This window comes from Manis pentadactyla, chromosome 3, assembly GCF_030020395.1.
Source record: "Manis pentadactyla isolate mManPen7 chromosome 3, mManPen7.hap1, whole genome shotgun sequence".
Lineage (NCBI taxonomy): Eukaryota > Metazoa > Chordata > Mammalia > Pholidota > Manidae > Manis > Manis pentadactyla.
This window is the reverse complement of record NC_080021.1, coordinates 185,699,112-185,713,572: the sequence shown is the minus strand read 5'-3', so window position 1 is coordinate 185,713,572 and position 14,461 is coordinate 185,699,112. Positions and strand designations below refer to the sequence as shown.

The following is a 14,461-nucleotide window of genomic DNA, read 5'->3' as shown; positions in this document are numbered from 1 at the left end:
CAAAGTTCAACATCCATTCATGATAAAAACTCTCAGCAAAATGGGAATAGAGGGCAAGTACCTCAACATAATAAAGGCCATCTATGATAAACCCACAGCCAACATTATATTAAACAGCGAGAAGCTGAAAGCATTTCCTCTGAGACCGGGAACTAGACAGGGATGTCCACTCTCTCCACTGTTATTTAACATAGTACTGGAGGTCCTAGCCACGGCAATCAGACAAAACAAAGAAATACAAGGAATCCAGATTGGTAAAGAAGAAGTTAAACTTGAATATAAGTTTATTCAAGTCACAAATAGTGACTTGAAAATAAGTCACTATTTGCAGATGACATGATACTGTACATAAAAAACCCTAAAGACTCCACCCCAAAACTACTAGAACTGATATCAGAATACAGCAAAGTTGCAGGATACAAAATCAACACACAGAAATCTGTGGCTTTCCTATACACTAACAATGAACCAACAGAAAGAGAAATCAGGAAAACAACTCCGTTCACAATTGCATCACAAAAAATAAAATACCTAGGAATAAACCTAACCAAAGAAGTGAAAGACTTATACTCTGAAAACTACAAGTCACTCTTAAGAGAAATTAAAGGGGACACTAACAGATGGAAACTCATCCCATGCTCGTGGCTAGGAAGAATTAATATCGTCAAAATGGCCATCCTGCCCAAAGCAATATACAGATTTGATGCAATCCCTATGCAACTACCAGCAACATTCTTCAATGAACTGGAACAAATAATTCAAAAATTCATATGGAAACACCAAAGACCCCGAATAGCCAAAGCAATCCTGAGAAAGAAGAATAAAGTAGGGGGCATCTCACTCCCCAACTTCAAGCTCTACTATAAAGCCATAGTAATCAAGACAATTTGGTACTGGCACAAGAGCAGAGCCACAGACCAATGGAACAGACTAGAGAATCCAGACATTAACCCAGACATATATGGTCAATTAATATTTGATAAAGGAGCCATGGACATACAATGGCGAAATGACAGTCTCTTCAACAGGTGGTGCTGGCAAAACTGGACAGCTACATGTAGGAGAATGAAACTGGACCATTGTCTAACCCCATATACAAAAGTAAACTCAAAATGGATCAAAGACCTGAATGTAAGTCATGAAACCATTAAACTCTTGGAAGAAAACACAGGCAAAAACCTCTTAGACATAAACATGAGTGACCTCTTCTTGAACATATCTCCCCGGGCAAGGAAAACAACAGCAAAAATGAGTAAGTGGGACTATATTAAGCTGAAAAGCTCCTGTACAGCAAAAGACACCATCAATAGAACAAAAAGGATCCCTACAGTATGGGAGAATATATTTGAAAATGACACATCCGATAAAGGCTTGACGTCCAGAATATATAAAGAGCTCACATGCCTCAACAAACAAAAAACAAATAACCCAATTAAAAAATGGGCAGAGGAACTGAACAGTTCTCCAAAAAAGAAATACAGATGGCCAACAGACACATGAAAAGATGCTCCACATCGCTAATTATCAGAGAAATTGAAATTAAAACTACAATGAGGTATCACCTCACACCAGTAAGGATGGCTGCCATCCAAAAGACAAACAACAACAAATGTTGGCGAGGCTGTGGAGAAAGGGGAACCCTCCTACACTGCTGGTGGGAATGTAAGTTAGTTCAACCATAGTGGAAAGCAGTATGGAGGTACATCAAAATGCTCAAAACAGACTTACCATTTGACCCAGGAATTGCACTCCTAGGAATTTACCCTAAGAATGCAGCAATCAAGTATGAGAAAGATCAGTGCACCCCTATGTTTATCGCAGCACTATTTACAATAGCCAAGAATTGGAAGCAACCTAAATGTCCATCCATAGATGAATGGATAAAGAAGATGTGGTACATATACACAATGGAATACTACTCAGCCATAAGAAAAGGGCAAATCCAATCATTTGCAGCAACATGGATGGAGCTGGAGGGTATTATGCTCAGTGAAACAAGCCAAGCGGAGAAAGAGAAATACCAAATGATTTCACTTATCTGTGGAATAGAAGAACAAAGGAAAAACTGAAGGAACAAAACAGCAGCAGAATCACAGAACTCAAGAATGGACTAACAGGTACCAAAGGGAAAGGAACTGGGGAGGATGGGTGGGTAGGGAGGGATAACGCGGGGGGAGAAGTAGGGGGGTATTAAGATTAACATGCATGGGGGGGTAGGAGAAAAGGGAGGGCTGTACAACACAGAGAAGGCAAGTAGTGATTCTACAACATTTTGCTAAGCTGATGGACAGTGACTGTAAAGGGGTTTATAGGGGAGACCTGGGATAGGGGAGAGCCTAGTAAACATAATATTCGTCATGTAAGTGTAGATTAGTGATAGCAAAAACAAAACAAAACAAAACAAAAAAGGGCAGTTCCTGTGTGGTAACCTCCAATGAGTTCTACACAAAGGTATAAAGGGCATATAAAAGTGTAGGCAAAGGGTCTGTTTGGGTTTATACAGAAGATCAAAGCCTAATTGGGCTACCCCGAAAATGAACTAAGATACGATATGAAAGAGAACTTCCAACATCAGCACTCTCTGGAAGACTCATGCCAGAAGATGATCATCAAAAAACCCCAACAAAGACCCACGCACTGCTACAGCTGTACATGCACTCATCCCACCAGTTCCTGGACTTGCCATGGGAATGAGGAAGGAGATATCTAAGCTGGCCTGTGCATACAGTAAAACAACAAATTTGACTGGATCTATACTGTTGGAACTCAACCAAGAATTAGGAGAAGTGCAAATTGTAGCGCTCCAAAATCTTTCAACTACAGACTATTTACTGTTAAAAGAACATAAGGGATGTGAACATTCCCCAGGAATGGGTTGTTTTAATTTGTCTGATTTCTCTCAGACTGTTCAAGTTCAGTTGGACAATATCCACCATATCATAGGTAAGTTTTCACAAATGCCTAAGGTGCCTAACTGGTTTTCTTGGTTTCACTGGAGATGGCTGGTAATTACAGATATGCTTTGGTTATGTAACTATACTCCTATTATGTTAATGTGTGTGCGCAATTTAAGTAGTAGCTTGAAACCTATACATGCTGAAGTTACTCTACAAGAAGATATGTCAAAGAAATAATCAATCTTCCCATGTTTTCTCCCGCCTGCTACTTCTATAGCTTTTCTTCTTCCTTCCTAATTACAACCCTTAAATAGAATTCGTGCCTCATATCAAATTTACCGAGTATCATAATTCTTCCAAGTGGTAAAGATACCTCAAGACAAATGCTGGGCATAGAAGCTACAGGGCATAAATATGCAAAGAAATAAAAAGCTAACCATTTCAAACAATAAGGCTTCTCTCTCACTGACCAACTTTACATTTCCCTGTATGGCCCCGGAAGATGACTGGTTCGCTAGAGACGGGTAAGATTCCTCAAGGGAGGAACAACCTAAGACAGGCACAGTCGCAGGGGGGTCATCAGGTGAGAAATTGGGGATCAACAGAGGTGAGGCTTAGAACCTCACCCCCCCGTTCTGAGAGAAATCTTCTGCATACGTGGATGTTTTACTGCCCTTGTCTAGCTTGGATTAACACATAGTCTACAGGCACACACCTGATCATCTACATTTGCTCTCTTACAACACTAAACTATGTTTTCTACCTTTATCTTGTATCTACCTACCACTTCAGCATTTTATTAAAAATAATAATAATGAGAGAAATGTGGTATCCACATATAAATCAAGTATAAAAACCAAATGATTATTCATATTTGAACTGACTGTTTATAGTTCATAATGCATGAGCAAAACCAAAAGTTTCTGTGATGACTGCCCTTGTACTGTTCACTATGTAACTTATTCATTATGTAAGAATTTGTTCTCCATGTAAGAACTTGTTTGTTATGCCTCAGAAGATTGGAGACTGACGAAAATTAGGCTTGGGGTGGATTAATGATTGTGCATTGAGCATTGACTCCCCTATACAGAACTTTATTTTCGTTAACAACCATTTGATCAATAAATATGAGAGATGCCCTCACAAAAAAAAAAAAAGGACAGACTTCCAATGGTAAAATAAATAAGTAACCGGGATGTAATGTATAGCATAAGGAATATAGTCAAGATACTGTAACAGCTTGGTAGGGTGATAGCTGGAACCTAGAATTATGTATATAAATGTTTTTATCACTGTGTTGTACACTTGAAACTAAGGTAATGTAATACTGTGCATCAACTACCCTTCAATAAAAAATAATTATCCAAAAAAAAAAAAAATAGACTTGAACATATGTCTCCTTCCACTTGTGAAAATATACCTGCAGGGTATATTCCTGGAAGCGGTGTTGGGGCTCACAGGGCATGTGTAATTCTGATATATTTTGCCAATTGCCTTCCTTAGAGGTTATATGAATTTACACTTCCATCCCACCAGCAACAGTGCCTGTTCCCTCACACCTTTGCCAACACGTATGTTTCATAATTTAAGTTTTGCCTTAGATTAGTCAGGTTATATGCAAAAGAGGACAACTGTATTTACATTGAAAACTGGACAAATACAACATATACTCTTTGGATAAATTTAATTTTGATTAGGAGAAGTGATTTTAAGGCTATATCTCGATGCTGCCTAGAAAAAAGTTCTCTCATTTCTTGTGGTCAGAGACCATTCCGCTCTCCAGTTCTTAGGTAAGAAGCCTTTAGGTGGGGAAATGGAAGAGATTATGACCTGTGAGGGGCAAAGTCAGGCTCTCGGGCAAGGCTAGCACTATAAGCAGTTCCTGGATTGCTTATAGTCCAAGTGGAAAATTAGGTCCTGTGTTGTCCAGTCCAATACTAGGAAGAAGACAGGCTGGGATAAGGGAAGTTCCCACAGTGGCTTATGAGGTGGAAAAGCCCCATCAACTGCCAGGGGAAATGGCAATCTCATCTCAGCAAGAAACCCCTGAGGAGTAATTTAATAACGCAAATGCAACATATAATTGCACCAGCCCCTCTACTGCCAGTGAGCAGTATGCCTCATCCCTCATTCCGGCCTCCAACCCCACAACTACATAACAAGGAATATCGTAAAAGTCCCGCAGCTGTAAACTACTTGTGCCCAGATGTTCCTCCCTCTTTCGAAAAGGAAATTTCTAAAGCTCCTCCCAATAGATTAGAAGCTCCCTAGAGACAGAACTCCTTCCCTGTTGGCTTTAGAACCAACCCCCTGTCACACCAATTCCCACAGGATTTGCTTAAAAATCTGTCCTCCTGTTAATTTAGACTGATTCAAGCTATGGACCTCCCCATCACCTTATTAAACTCACCACCAAGCTGGGTCTCATGCTGGCCTGATGGAGGCCCTACCCAGCCAGCTGTGACTCCATTAAATAGAGACTAGGAATACCTGGGTGCAGGTCTTCTACCGAGAGATGGCTTGCCTTCTGTACTAGCTCATGCAAAAGTTTTTTCTGCCTCAGTCTTTTCTCTCTTAGAACATTTTTAAAATTGCTGATGCACTTGTTGAGGTAGATGGTCTCTGTACACACTTGCTCTAGGCTTAGTCTGCTTTGCTTGGGAGATTCAGGCCTGGAACAAGTTTCACTTCCCAAACAAGGAGCCAGGGCAAAACCTGGCAATGAACATGCAAGAGGTGAGTTATTAGAAGCCAGAGAGAAGATGCTGGGATCCTGAGGTGTTTGATCTCCCTGGGTAGAGATGCCCACGCCACTGGAGACCATACTGAGCAAGCTCTCACTGCCCTGACTCCCAGGGCTCTCCACTGAGAAATCTTGGGCACCCCCTGAACTCAATGTCCCAAGAAGTCTATCACTGTTCTCTGACTGGGAGCCACTCTCATTGGTCTCCAGGTCCTTAGAACTGACGGACCCACTAGTCTCCAGCTTCTGAAATACTCCCTGCAGAGCGGAACGAAAGTGGTAAATTGCTCTGCCCAGTTTGCTCATGTAAAACTTAATTTCTATATCTTCACCCTCCTGTGAGCCACTCAGACCACAAGAGGACTTTTCAAAGACATCTTTAAGGACCTGAGCAGCACATTCCTCCTCTTCATTCAAGTCAATATGAACCATGTCACTGAAAGTCTCAGGCCCTATGGTAATTTCCTCCAGCATGCTGTCACAGCTCATTGCAAACTTTCTGGACTTGTCTGTCAAAAGGTCCTCTAGCTGCTTTGGGCTCAGAATATCAAGCCCAGCTTCACAGACCAGGAGCTTGTCCTCCATCTTCAGCAACCCAGACAGTGATAGGCTGCTGCTAGCCTCACTTTTATCACTGCAGTCGTTTTTTCTTTTTGTTACGTTACATGTTTCAAGTCCTTGGCTGCACTGTTTGAAAACACAAGTCCCAGAATCCTCCTCCTTTGAGATTAGCACTTGGGCATGCTCTTCAAATTGATTGAGGGGAGACAGAGAAGCCTCTCTTCCTGTCAATTCACTACAGCTGCCACTAATAACCTGGGATGGTCCTGATGTTCCCTTTACTTCATTTCCTGGCTTAGACACATCACTTAGCTTTGCTAAATTATTCTTAGTTAGGAAGCAAAGGCCTTGCTGCTCAGGGGTCTGGGGTTCTCTATATTGATTCTGAGCCTTTGTTTGATACGCTCCTGTTCTGGGTCCTCTGTCTCCTGTTTCCATGTGAAGAAGTGGTTCACCTTTGTTTAAATTCGAATTATGATTCTGAGGTTGTTGCAAAAATGACAGAGAATCCTTCTGGGGATTCTTACAGCACTGAGGCCAGCTTGGTTCTTCTCTGGTGGCAATCCAGACGCCTACACTCTGCAAGAGGATGGATTTCTGCAAGATGAAGTCTCTGTGCTCTGGATGGGCAAGCTTCACAACAGCAGGCCTGGGGCCTGGGGCTTTGCCTGCTCTGTAAGCCTCTTTGATGTACCTGTTACACTGCATACCATTAACACAGAGGTGCTTGGCCAGGAAGCTGTGCACCAGCTCCGCTGTATTTTCCCCATCTTGTTCGGGAAGTCCATACAGATACAGAATGGCTTCCTCACTGGGTCTGTCCACATAGGGTTCCTGGGCCTTTCTCTCCATGCACACCTTGGCTATGGAGCTGCTTCCCACCTGCCAGCCTTCTATTTCACTCAGAACTGAGTCTACACAGCTAGAGACTTCATCCACTGAACCCCGTACTTGGCTCAAGTGCTGCTGCAGTTCAGCAATCTCAGTTTGGAGACGGCTGATGCCTTGCAGCTCTCTGATTATATAGTCTACTACATCCCCCAAAGGCTCTTGCTGTTCATGAGTGCAGCCTTGCCTGGGGCCCCTGGAAATAAGATACTTGGCTTGATTTCTCTCTGAGGGCTCTTGATAGCTTGTGGTAACACTAACAGATGAGAGGTCCAGAGAGTCAGACCCTGAAGCACAGGCAGTGGAGCCCAGAGGAAGTTGTCTGCTGGTTGTCTGCGCAAAGCTGCAATGCTGGGCCAGGCCCCCATTTCTATCACCACCAGGGGCTGAGGCTGTTGATTCACAGTGAAGGGGCAGGAAGGTGTCCTCTGGTAAGGATCCAGTAGGGCCTAAGGACTTGCTCTTGATGCCACACACAGTCTCTCCCTTAGCTTTATCTGGGGTAGGCCTGGAGGAGGGTCCCAAGGTGACCATGATTTCTTCCTCTGACTCTTGCAACAATCGCTTCATTTTCTCCCTCAGTGTCTGAGAGATTCTCTGCTTCCTCCTCTTATTTCTGGTCAAGATGCTTAATGGAGATTGCCTTGGAAGGCAGTACCCTGTCCTGCTCTTTTCAGTTTATTTCTAGCAATTATTGTTGGTTGATGCCTTGGGCTTAGCCCACAGCGCTGCCTGGAATGGTCCCATGTGTGGTCTCCAAACCTGGCACATGCCCCTGGATCCTGCAGCTAGTAAAAAAGGAAAATAGTGCACTCAGTCAGAAATCAGCAGGATAATTTTAATCTGAGTCAAGCTGTCAAGCAGGAATAGAACATTACCTTCTAAGACTGTAGGAGTCAACCCTGACCTGTCTCCCAATGCTGGCCTTAACAGCTATAGGCAGTTCTCTTTCCTTGGCTTCCTATCAGAGTACTGATGTAAAATCAAATCAAGTTCTTGTGTTCTGGCCAAGTACCCAAAGGCATCAGGATTGAGACACACTCACGGGAAGTAGTTGGAGTGAGGTCAATGAGTGACTGAACCTTTACAGAATTCAACACTAGAGTCTGGCTCAAGAATGAACACCCAGATGTTTAACCATCCAAGCTCAAATCACATACACAATGAAAGACACAGACAAAACATGGAATGTTTCTTTTTTTCCCAGTTGCTGCTTCTGGTAAAGACTCAGCTGCCCAAAGGTTTGCTGCTGCCTGTGCTTATAGCACAGAGTGATTTTCTTTTGTTTAGTGACAGCAACCCTTCTCTGGGGAAAAAAGGTCAATGGCAAGTATTTTCAACTTGGAAAAGAAAACTCCATTTAAGAGTCCCCAAGAGTTTAAGAGTTTGGAGCAGCCTAATCAATACACAGGTTCAGCTTTCCTGGCCCACAGAACACCTGATCTGATGCCTCCTTCAGAGCAGCAGGGTGAGTGATTTTCCAGCATTGCCCACTCCTGGAGTAACAGAAGGTTGCCCTAACCCTCTGAATGGCCTGGAGAGAACAATGCATGGGACAGGTGGGGAGTTAGTTAAACTGCCAGTATTCCCTGGCTCTGCTAGGTCACCCTGAGAGCGGCAAAATGGGTTGATGGGAGACATGCTACCCTTCTTGTTCTTCAACCAGAGATGGCTTCCCCATTTTCTAGATTTGATCTAGATTTCTAAATCTTCTAGACCCCTGCTTCCTTTTCTTTATCCAGTACTCAATTTAACCCTAAAAGGGGAAAAACTGCCTGTGAAGAACACAAGCTGACAGTTCCCACAGCAACTCATTTTCAGGAAAGGAAACCATCTACAGTCTGAGGGCCTAAAGTTAAAAAGCACCGTGCTTCCCCAGACTAGGAAGAACTGGAAGGATGAGTCACAAGACCTGAGATAAAGATGAAGCTGACCCCTTTTACTGGAAATAACTGGACCTAGAACCAAGAGACAGAAACTAGATTAGTTCCCATTTCATTTGTTCCCTTCTCTCTAGCTCATCTAAACACTCTATTTCATTCAGGAATTCCTCATCTAAGAATTCTACCCATCCTGTGCGGCATTGGGGAGGCCCAATTACTGCTTTTTAAGCATTTTTGCTTCACTCCAATGTCTCAGGGGGCAGATAAGCCATCTCCATAATTTGGCCATCTCAGTCTAGTCTGTCGGAGAGGAGGCTCTATGTGCACAACCAGAACTCCTGTATCTTGGGCTTAGTGCTCAGCTGCTTCGGCAGCGAAGTCCCCAATTCTAGGACTGACTTACCAAATTCTTCTTTGTCTCATCCCACAAGTACAAAATCTTTATTTCCAAAGCCACCCTTTATTTTCTCCCCAACTGTGCAAGATCTGGGTGTCCTGGATTTGGTTTTGGCATCTGGTATTAGCTCTGAACAATGTCCCTGGCACCAAAAGGGCTGGAGCTGACAATGAGCCTTTCAAGTTTGTTTCAAGGAGAAAGACTACTTAGTAAACCAAAATGGAAGCTCTGTGTATGACCACATGAAGCCATGAGCAAGTGTTACTAGACTTAAGTTAAGTCTTGCTTTACTAGTGAGCCTGGATTAAACACTTGACCTCTCTGTGCTTTAGTTTCCTCATCTGTCGGGAAGACAGTCACAGGAATGTTATAAAGCTGAAATGAGAGACTGGTGTTTAGTAAACTGTAATGTAGTGTTATTATTACTGACATGGTATGTCCCTGAGACAAAGCAGCAGGGAAATCAATAACTAAGCCAAGCATGCAACCACCTAAATGGTTATGATTCGAGTGAACCAGGACTTCTTTTCCAGTCTTTCTAACGGTCTGCAGCAGTGCCTGAAATCCCACCTTAGAGTGTTATTCTTTGCTAGTCCTGCTCTCTTTTAAAAGTTTTCTTTTTAGGTGAATATAAAGGCAAACTATTCAGTCCCCACCTTTTGATACAGGTGATAGGAGTCCTGCCATCCTCCCTCAGGCAGCCTGAGAACATAAGGCAGAGGCAAACAGCTACAGGAGGCAAGCTTTTCCTTTTTAACGATCGTGAGGTTCAGAACTCACTGATAGGTCCTCCAAAGGCCAGCCCTACTTTGGTTCAGATGAGGCAGTTTTTCAGCAACAAAAATGAAGCTGATTCTCCTGCTATTGCTTCAGTCCAGGCCAGGTTAATTTCAGGCCTATGTGCTTCTGATCCTCAGATCAATACTTTAGATAGGCTTGGCCTAGCTTTCTGGACAGTCTTGCTGTCCAAGAGTACAATGCCTACAATGCTGGCCGGCCAGCCACACAGAGTGCAGATGGCACAGCCACTGTGTTCAGAGCCCTTTACTATGTCCTTCTGAAGGACTGAGGGCAAAGCTGCCTGGATTCCTACGTTACTGACAAATAGGAACTTTCCAACTAGAGCTGCCATAGCAACTTCTCCCAGCCCCAAATGAAGATACTTGCTTCCATATTAAACAAACAAACAAACCCCTCCAAATCTTCTGAAATTGTAGCCACTGCCCCTAAATGAACTCCAAATTACCTCCTGGGATACATGGTCCCTAAAGGCACCAAACCCACTTAGTCATCTAGGTATTTAGGTTTTGAAGCAGAAGACAGAGTTCAGTATGATACCCAGAGAATCAACCAGTCAATTTGCTAGGAACCCAATAGGATACCAGAAGCCATAATAGGCTAGAAGGGTAACCCTCAGGACCAGAAGGCCCAATACAAGGCCACCTCCTGCCCCAGCCTTTCTTTGCTACTACTGTCCCCAAGAATGAAATAACAGGGACCAAAGTATGAGGGTGACATTTTGATCTTTAAGTCAATTCAACCAATGTGCCAGGCAGGTGGTAAGAGGCCCAGCAAAACCAGGACAGGGAAGGTCATAGGGAAGTGGTAAGTTTTTGAGCTGGGATGGGATAAGGAAGCCTTGGGGTCCATCCAGCTCAAACCCAATCCTCTAGTTTCCTTCACGGTACCCAGTGCTGTCACTCTCTCCTATCCTGTTGGTCTATCCACTCTAGTCAACTCCAAATTTCATACATATACTCTAAAAAGTGACCGTACCTTTCTGTGGTCTTTTCTCAAGGAATGCCTAAGACTGGGAAATATAAGGCAGCCCTTTCAAGGGATATCTGCATTTAAAAAGAGAACACATCAAAACAAAACATATCAATCAAAAGGAGTAAAGCTTCAGTGATGGAAATCTGATAACTACAGCAGAGTGTAAACCCCTCAAATCACACTGCGTCAGCACCAGCCTACCAAAAGAAAGTCAAGAGAAAAACACCCTCAGTTTTCTGAAATAGCTGATTCTATTATCCTTCTCTGACTTATCAAATAAATGTGATTAGGAATGTGAGTATTCCTTGTAAAATTGCTTCTGAACCAAATTCGACTGGGAGGAAACAACTGGGGGACCTTTGGGAACAGGCCAGGACTCCATGGTCTATTCATATATCAAGCAGCCTCTCATTTTGTGTTAAACAGGCCCTCAAAGCAGAAAGCCAAGAGCTCTGAGCCCCACTCCCTCCACCTGCTGCCAAAAGTGGTCAAATCATTCTTGGGCCATTTACCAATTATGTTGTATGGCTAATATGGTGGGTGGAAGAGATTTCTAGGGCCACAGCAGGTAGGGGTTCTCTTAGAATGTTAATCTTTGGCAAAGATTCACAAGGTATGAAGGATCACAAGGTATGAAGAATAAGATTGGCCTAAGGGAATACAGAAAGCCCTAGATGGAATGCACAGCAAGGTTCCAGTGTTGCAGTTCCTAGGCCTTGCCATCCCTCCTCACCAGCATTAGGAGGAACCCCATTTACAGGCCAGAAGCAGGCATTATAAAGGAAAGAAAACCTCAAGCATCTCATCCAAAGGGGAATAACGCACAGTTGTGTGAGAGCAGATACAGCCTTCAGGGGGTTGGTACATCAAGATCCCAGAATGAAGACTACATGCAAGTCAGGCGCATGGATATTCTGTGCCCTGCCCAGGGCTCCCTTTCAGTTGTGCCAAGGTATATTATACCAAGGAGTGTAACAAACCATAAAACAAATATATAGTCAACCAGAATCTGATGCTCATGACAGAGACTCTTTCCCTTTGACCAAACTTCAGTCTGGTTCCTCTGAGTCCACTTTCTGACCAGGCCCCTGACATTAGCTCAGTATTACCAAGAATCCTGCTGGGTGCAGTTTAGTGAAAATTACCCACCTTTGCTATCAGAACAAATTCCTTACCCACATGCTGGCCTACCTCTAGCAAAAATGCTGTCAAGTTGGGTTAGCCAGACTCCTCCTTACTCCTGATGTTTCCTCTTGGTAATTTTCCATCTACTGATCCTCGCCCTGCTCCTTGGCTATAAATTCCCACTTTCCCTTTTATTCAGAGTTGGCTCAATCTCTCTCCCTTATTCCAGTACCCCAATGTGGCAGCCTCCCTAAATAAAGTCTGTCTCACTGTCTTTAAAGCATCAGAATCATCTTCCCTACACGCTCATCATGCCCTTTCCCTACTACCTTATGGCCCTTGTGAGCAGACTAAAGAAGCATGTGAGCAGGAATCTAACCCCTGAACACTACTCCCTCCTTCCAAATATGCCACATTTTCTATCATCTTACTCTGCTACAGTCTTTTCACTGAACCTACTGTCACCTGATAGATCATGTATTTGTTTATTATCTGCTGCTCTTCCCAACCTCTCTATTCTGTTCATTGCTGTATCCCTAACACCTAGAACAGTGCCTGGCATGTATAGTGCTCAAAATATATAAACAAAATCTTGCCACTGAATAAAAGGAACTGGAATACAAAATAAGAAAATGCTAGAGTTGGAACAGTCCTTTAGAGAATATCTAGGCCTGGAATTTTACACTACACCAGATCTACCCTATGCCTTATGAAGTAGTTTTATTTGGCTATCATAGTGTTTTTCTAAAATCTTTAACTTGAAAGTGCTTAGGTAGGGCAGCTATTCTAGCTTCTCAAAAGCCCTATTACTCAAGTTTATAACCCTTGACCTAAAATGACACCTTTGCCTTTGTTAATCTGATTTGCTCTGGCAGACCCCTTAATGGGAGGTCTTGCTTGAAGATTCACAGTGGATGTGAGCTCCATTACATTGGAAGCTGTGCCTTACTTGTTTTTGAATTCCCAATGCCTAGCAAAGGGCAGTCCTATGCCAAGCATATGGCCTGGCACACAGTGAGAACTCAATGTCATGGAAAGAACAGAAGAGTGATGGCAGAGTTGAATTAGAATCCAAGTCTTAATTTCTGGTCCACTTTACCTTCCATAACAACATGTTGTATTTGAGTTGTAGGTTTCCTTCTAGACTGATAGCTTACAGCCCTTTTCATTATAAAACTAAGTTGGAAACTTTTCCCCCGATATACTTACAATTTTCTGGGAACTCACTCAGGACAAATAAATAGGGTAGTGGCAGCACTAGTCTCTTCCAGAGGCTGGTAATCAGCTGGTGTATCTCTGGCATATGAAATGGGTAAGAGGGGCTCTACCATGATTCCCATCATCTCCAGGGCTGCTGTTATGGGGCTTCCCTTTGCCCTTCCAGATGGAAGAGCTGCCCTGGTCCTTGTGCTGATTGTCCAACAGAAATATAATGTACACTGCATATGTAATTTTACAATTTCTAGTAGCCACACAAAACAGTATGAAGAAAGAAGCTAAATTAATTTTAATATATTTTATATAACCCATTATTCAAAATACTATCATTTCAACATGTAATCAACATAAAAATTATTAATCATATATTTGCATTCTTTTTTTCATACTGAGCCCTTGAACTCTATTATGTAGCTTACATTTACAGCACATCTCAACTTAGACTAGCAATTACACAACTGCCACATGTGGCACCATATTGTATAGCACAGGCCTAGAAGGATGGGGTGAGGGACACTGTGGAGAGCATCTGGCAGCAGAAGCTCACTGAAGAGGAGGCTGTCATCTCAGGGGTGAATGCTCTGTTCTTTCACGCACCTTTTCACCTGCTTGCTTTGATCCTAGCTGTGAGTAGCATATATCCATTTTGTGGCAGATTCAATCCTCCTCAAGACTACAAAGAACAAAGTATTAAGGCCCCAACCTGCAGAGGGTAAGACCTTTTCTCTCTCTCAACCTGACCCTTTCTAGTACCCTGTAGCAATATGTAGCTTCTTTCCATTACTCTGAGCAAAACCACAGGATAACCTAGATACTTCAAAGAAGCTACCCCTTCACAGGAAAGACCTCTCATACACAAAAGCATAATTTCAGTGAAGCTGAATCAGAGGTATGCAATCCTTTACAACTCACACTAGAGGGACACATAACAATGGTAAAATTATATTTGTTTAGAATTTTATAGTTTACATGATTC

At 42.9% G+C, this 14,461-nt stretch overlaps 1 protein-coding gene across 14 annotated transcripts in view; it reads right to left on the bottom strand.

Annotated features, from left to right (window-relative positions):
* Positions 1 to 14,461, bottom strand: part of UNC13B (unc-13 homolog B) — a 302,361-nt gene that overhangs the window by 58,866 nt on the left and 229,034 nt on the right. Inside the window, exon 2 of one of the 14 annotated variants that reach the window (XM_057498801.1) lies at positions 5,388 to 7,877. The exons of 7 other annotated variants lie outside the window; for them this stretch is intronic. In XM_057498801.1, coding sequence (XP_057354784.1) covers positions 5,388 to 7,659 — 2,272 coding nt within the window. In that variant the 5' untranslated portion in view covers positions 7,660 to 7,877. Of the gene's footprint in view, positions 1 to 5,387; positions 13,934 to 14,461 lie in introns of those variants that run through there. 6 more of the 14 variants (XM_057498811.1, XM_057498812.1, XM_057498804.1 and 3 more) reach the window with 6 other exon arrangements.